The sequence below is a fragment of the Vulpes vulpes genome, chromosome 9 (assembly GCF_048418805.1).
Source record: "Vulpes vulpes isolate BD-2025 chromosome 9, VulVul3, whole genome shotgun sequence".
In the NCBI taxonomy this organism is placed as follows: Eukaryota; Metazoa; Chordata; class Mammalia; order Carnivora; family Canidae; genus Vulpes; species Vulpes vulpes.
The window spans coordinates 56,808,239-56,814,238 of NC_132788.1; the positions used below are offsets into that span (position 1 = coordinate 56,808,239).

Genomic DNA, 6,000 nt, shown 5'->3' on the forward strand with positions numbered 1-6,000 from the left:
TTCTGAGCAAAAGTAGCCCTCCCCATGTACACGGTGGGGTGGGCGGGGGGCTGGAGGGTACCAGCTTCAGGAAGCCGAGGGCGATGCTTTGCCCTACTTGGAAAGCCCACACAGGACGGGGATCGCCCACACCCACTGCCAGGACAGGGCTTAACTCCTCAGGTGCTGGTCACTGAGTAGCCCGGAGGGTCCTCAAAGCGAGGCCAGGGCAGCTGGGGTGGGGAAAATCTTGAAAAACTCAAGATCGTAGCTCTTCACCTATTACGACAGAAGCACTTATTGTTTCTTTCTTCTTTTTTTTTTTTTTTAAGATTTTATTTATTTGAGAGAGAGCACGAGTGGGGTGAGGAGCAGAGAAAGAGAGCACGAGGGGAGTGAGGAACAGAGGGAGAAACAGACTCCCTGCCGAGCAGGGAGCCCAAGATGTGGGGCTCCATCCCAGGACCCCAGGATCATGACCTGAGCTTCACCGACTGAGCCATCCAAGCGCCCCGCACTTTGTGTTTCCAAGAACTGGTCTGGCATATCCTGCTGGAAGCATAAGCCCTAGGAAGGGACAGGATTCAGATGCCCAAGGCCACTCGGTGATGTGACCACCCAGTGATGCCTGCCTCACAGCTGGGGCCAGGGCAGCGGCAGCCTGGCCCGGGGCTGCACTGGGTGAAGGGTGGTGGACTCCAGTGGGCGGCCGTACAGCCTCCTGGCCTCAGGTGCTGCTTCTGCTCCATATCACTTAGGTGGGTTCATCTTCCCCATCCCAGGTCCTGCGGCACACCCGGCTTGTCTGACTTTGTGTTCTCTGCTCCTCTGTGGCCATTATTCAGATGACACTCCCCCCCGACAAGCTCAGACAGTGCCCTTCCCAAGTTAGGCAGAGCGGTGTTCTTTCTTACAAAAACAGACAGTAGAGAACAAAAGCCATCATCAGCTGTTGAAACCCTGCCGTAGATGAAACAGCTGACAAGTAGCCACCCAGCCGACAAAAAAAGGCTGCTGCCCCTCAAACTCCTGATGCCATCCTCACCCCCCCCATCCCGGCCCCAGAGATCTCTGCAGGCTCCAGAGATCTCTGCAGGCTCCGGGGGCTGGAACCCAGGGAGTGGAGGTGGACGCGGACGTGGGAATGGGAGCCGGTCCTGGCTTCATCTCACACATGGCACTGCTCCCTGTTTTTCCTGAGCCGAGCCAGATAAAGAAGCTTTTCCCGATTTATTTTCCAGGTTGTAAAATAATCATTTGCTTAGCTTGTCAGACGGCTGCGAGGGAACTTCAGAGAAGCACGCTCTCCGCAGCCCTCTGCAGGCTCTCCCATCTGCCGGGGAAACAGGAGCGGCGATCGCCCTGAGCCCTCGGAGTCGGAGACACTGTCCCAGCCGGCCGCCTCCCACCGCGTGCTGCGGCTCGTTCTGGCCGACACATCCTCCTCGGCATGGGATACTCTGCCTTCTCTCGGCTGGGAGAACAAGAACGTTATTTCATGAAGCCATGGACACCGTATCTCCTTCTGCTGCCTTGGCCTCCACCCTCTGGGATCAGGAAAAACCCTCGGGTCCTCTTGGGACCTGTATGTCATCCCCACTCTAAGAGGGGACAAGGAGGCAGAGATGGAATGCTCTTGGGTCCTTGGAGTTGGGACCACGGGTTTGCTAGCTTCCAGAGGCTCCTTCCAGGACCCTCCCAAGTACAGCCTGTGTCCTGACTTCTTGCCTGCCGTCCCCTCCGCACAGGCCACCCTTGTGCTTCCCTCCGAACTGCTTGCACCATCATCACGGTTAATGTCACCACAGACCCGGGGAGAGCGCTTGTTTGATAAGTCAACAGAGACTGGATGCCACTGGAAACCTCCCCCAGAGTGAGTCACCAACTCAGAGCTTCAGCAAAACGTCCTCTCCGAGTGATGTGACAGCGCCTGAGGGCTGGAAGGGACAGGGAAGCAAGGAAGGCCGCGCCTTCCTTCTCTCCAACCGCTGGGGGTCTGGGTTTACTTATGCTGAGACACCCTGGAAGATGAGAGGCTGGGAGGGGTCAACTCGTTCAACCGCTGCCCCCTCTCACCTCGGGTGATGTTGATCTCACATGCCCGAACAAAAGCCACACATGCTGGTCTTCCTCTAGCCTTGGAGGCCGGGCATCGTGCAGGATCCCAGGGGTCATCTAATCATTCTGCAGCACGGAGGGCGGGTGGTGGCAGGTGAGAGCAGGAGCTAGAGCCAGACCACCTGAGTCCCTACCCCTTCCACTGCTAGGGGGTAGGAGAGCCTGAGCAAGTCACCTGACCCCTCTGAGCTTCAGTCTACACATCCATAGAATGGGAGCAGCAACTGTTCTTGTGGCCATGCAGCAAGCTGGTAAATGCAAAACCCTGCAGCAGTGCTGGGCATACAGGGGGCCTTCGGGGGGCATAGCCATGAGGCACTCACCCCTGCTAACCGGAGATTTGGTTCTGCAGGTTCCCTGACACCAGCCATGTGTGCTCAAGTTCAAGCTGACTCTAAAGGAAAGCACAGCAGTTCCAACCGATCTCGCCTGCCTTCATCCACTGTGCCTGGACCTCTAGTGGGAGGGGGTGGTCCTGGAAACATCATTAGAAGGTAGCCGACTAAACACTGGTTATGAATTCTGATGTCAGAAACAAATCAAGTAAATAAGCCAACGTAACCAAAGGCATCTTCTTTCTTCCTTGTTTTCACCCCGTTGTCCCCATAGCTGAGAAAGTCATGATGCTATCTTTCAACAGAGGACTTCTGAGAAAGACCTAAAGTTTGGGGCTTGAAAGTTTCTGCTGTGCCTGGGTGAGGTGGCTCAAGATCACTACTGTCCCAGGATGAGCCTTTTCAGGGATCTTTCTCCTGCATCCATCATCCCTCAGCAAGAGGGGGACATCGCACCTTCTGGATATGCAGGGGCAGCCTGTCCACGTGGTGGCAGGTGGTGAGGGGCCTGTGACTCAAGCTAGAGCAGCTGGTGGCTGCTTAAGAAAAGGTTTTTAGCCAGGCCCGCCTGAGCCTGACATGCTCAATACACCTTTGCCTACGAGGACTCCTGTCTGCAGCGCCCACTGGTAGGTGCGCACCAGCATGGGGAGGAAGTAAGCCGGGTGTCCCAGGGAGAAGTAATCCCAATGCCGTGGCCTTGCACTGGCTGTGGCCTCAGGAAGCTCACCCGCAGATGTTCCTGGCTCAACTGCAGGCGCACAATGTCGGGAGGTCTCACCCAGGTTGTCCAGAAGTTTACTCACCTCCTGCCCATGCACAGTTGGCCCCAAAGAAAGGAGAAACTGACTGACTTGGGAAGAATCTGAAGTGCATTAAGCACCTACTGTATACCAGGCTCTTCCATGCCCATTATCTTCCCTGAACTCTCAGAAAAGGTATGGGAGGCGGCTGTGATCATCCCCATTGTGTGTGCATTAAAACAAACAAACTCTGAGGCTAGCTGAGGAGGCATGACTTGTCCCATGGTCACTGGCTGGCAAGTGCAGAGCCGACCAACGGACCCAGGTCTGCCCACGTCCCTTTCTCTACTCAGAGCTGTTTATTCTCTTCCTCGGCTCTCTGCTTTTGCCTTGGTGTCTCACAGCACATCACTAACAGTTCTGCATGCAGTAGGCGCTTCATCAAAGTTGGCTGCTCTCAAGGAGGGGTGGTGGTGGTTAAACCATGCTGCTCGGGCATAAACCACTTTGCTACACCAACAGGCAGTGGGCACCTTGAATCCAGATGTGGGAAGAGGAACCCTCAGCTCATTCCCCCTACACGGTCCAGTGACCCTGAACCCCAAGAGTCTGAGAAGGCAGGTATGAGCCCACTGCCCTGGGTCTCCTGTGACAGGAGGGAGACTCCAGCATTCTCCCTCCCAAAAGGGCTGTGAAATAAGGCAGATGCTGGAACATGGACCCAGCGTGCTCTACCCTGAAGGAACCCAGTGCTCTGTTAATATGCTAGTGCCACTCGGTCTCGTTCGTCACAAGGCGGTCTGGGGGCCAGCAGCAAGCACAGCTCCTGGGGGCTCGTGCGCCTGCCCCACACCTCTTGGTCCGAATCTGGATTTTAGCAACATCCCCAGGTACGTGCTATGGATATTCAAGTTGCAGAAGCTCCCCTGACCCAGAACTTGGCCAGCAGCAGCGTGGCCACCGCTCCTCTCAGAGGGGATGCCGTCATAGGCTCTGGCTATAGCTCAGCGAAGGGAAGCCAGCGTGAAAGAGACCCCGCAGCCACATCCCCGGCTCCCCCCGGTCCCAGTCCACCGCCCAAATGCGACACTGGGGATTCCCCCACAGCAAGCAGGACTCACTGTCCCAATCTTCCCGTCCCCACACTTGGTCACCAGAGGTGACTTTGAAGAGAAGAAAAAAAATGCATTCCCCTGGACGGTGCTGGGAGGCATCTGCCAACAGCGTGTGTCACTGTTGCCTACGAAAGTGGAATATGCATCCCTGCCCTTGTGTGTCACGTCTCTAAGCTACTGAGGACTTCACCTGGGCAGACCCCAGCTTTTCTCAGTCCCTGCGGGGGGTGGAAAAGAGCTCAGCCCCCTGCAAGTAGCACCGGGTGACCCACAGCCATTGTGGGAGGGACCAGTGACACCAGAGAGCCAGGGGTGGGGCACATGGAGGAGGCAGCAGGGTCTCTGCTTTTTCTCAGTGACACCAGCTAGGAGCTGTCCATACGCCTCCCTCCTCCCTCCCAGGATAAAGAGAAAGCAGGAGTTTGCTGCCGGCCTGGCCTGCGACCACAGAGCCAGGAGGGTGACCCACACCTTGACCTCGCCCTCCAGCCCTCCTCCTCCAGAGCCCAGAGGCACTGCCGGGACCGGTGCAGGACACAGGGTGGCAGGCAGGCGTCCCGTCCCGTGGCCACAGCTTAGCACAGCCCCACAAGGTGGGGAGACACCGGGTCTGAGATGACCGTGCCTGGACTCAGGGTCCGGAGCCCCCCCCGCGCCCCGCAGGATCTGGAGTGGGGAGCGAGTCCCCCCCCGTCCCTGCCTACCCCAGGCCTCCCGGGACAGCTTTCCTGAAGCTGCTGACGGCCAGGCCCCCTTCCTCCTGTGCCCGGGGCCAGACCAGGGATGTGCCAGGGGGTCCCGGGGACGGAGGGCCGGCGAGGGCAGGCGGGCTCGGGGCGCCCGGAGCCGACCGGAGTCCCGCGGAGCCCCGGTCCCCGCCTCGCCCCGGGCGCGCGCCCCGACCCCGCGCAGGGGACCCCGCAGCGACTCGGGCCGAGAGCGGGAGCTCGCCCGGCGCCCCCCGCCGCCCGCCGCCCGCCGCCCGCTCCCCCGCCGCCCGCTCTTAATCCTCGGTCCGAAATAGCCGGGTAATCCCGGGCTGCGGCGGGCGGGGCGGCGGGCGGGGGGGGCCGGGGGCGCGGGCCCGGGGCGCGCCCCTCGCCGAGGCCGCACGGGCCCCCGCCCCGCCCGGCCCCGGGAGCCCCCGGGAAGTTCGCGCCCCCGCCCGCCCCCCCCGCCCCCGCTTACTTGTCGCGGCGGCCGCCGAGCTCCGGGATGACGCCCAGCGGCTGCGGGCCGGGGCCGGGGCCGGGGCCGGGGTCGGGGCGGCGGGCGCACGCGGCCAGGTGTCGGCGGTGCCGCTCCAGCAGGCCCGCGTTCTCGCGGCTCAGCCGGGCCACCTGGCGCTCCAGCTCCTCGATGCGCCGCCGCCGGCGCGCCAGCAGCTCCTGCTGCGCCGCGACGATCCGGGTCAGCTCCTGCAGGTACTCGGCCGCCCTGCCCGGGGGCTCGGCGGCGCCGGCCATGGCCTCAGGCGAGCGGGCGGGGGGGCGGCGGCGGCGGCGGCGGCGCGGCCATGGCTGCGCGGCGCGGGGTCGGCCCGGGGGGCGCGGCGGCGCGGGGCTGCGCGGCCCCGCCTCGGCTCCGGCCCGGCTCGCGGCTGGCGGCTCGCGGCTCGCGGCTCGCGGCTCCCGGCTCCCGGCTCCCGGCTCCCGCCGCCCGCGCCCGCGCCCGCGCCGCCGCCCTCGCGCTCCGCCGCCCGCTGCCCCG

General features: G+C 61.8%; 1 protein-coding gene across 5 annotated transcripts in view; it reads right to left on the reverse strand.

Annotated features, from left to right (window-relative positions):
• IQSEC1 (IQ motif and Sec7 domain ArfGEF 1) overlaps positions 1-5,799 on the reverse strand; it is a 376,147-nt gene extending 370,348 nt beyond the window's left edge. For 2 of the 5 annotated variants that reach the window (XM_072720192.1, XM_072720195.1), the window contains exon 1: positions 5,479-5,796. In XM_072720192.1, coding sequence (XP_072576293.1) covers positions 5,479-5,756 — 278 coding nt within the window. In that variant the 5' untranslated portion in view covers positions 5,757-5,796. Of the gene's footprint in view, positions 1-5,478 lie in introns of all 5 variants that reach the window. The other 3 variants (XM_072720184.1, XM_072720185.1, XM_072720193.1) reach the window with 3 other exon arrangements.
• Between the last annotated feature and the right edge of the window lie 201 nt (positions 5,800-6,000).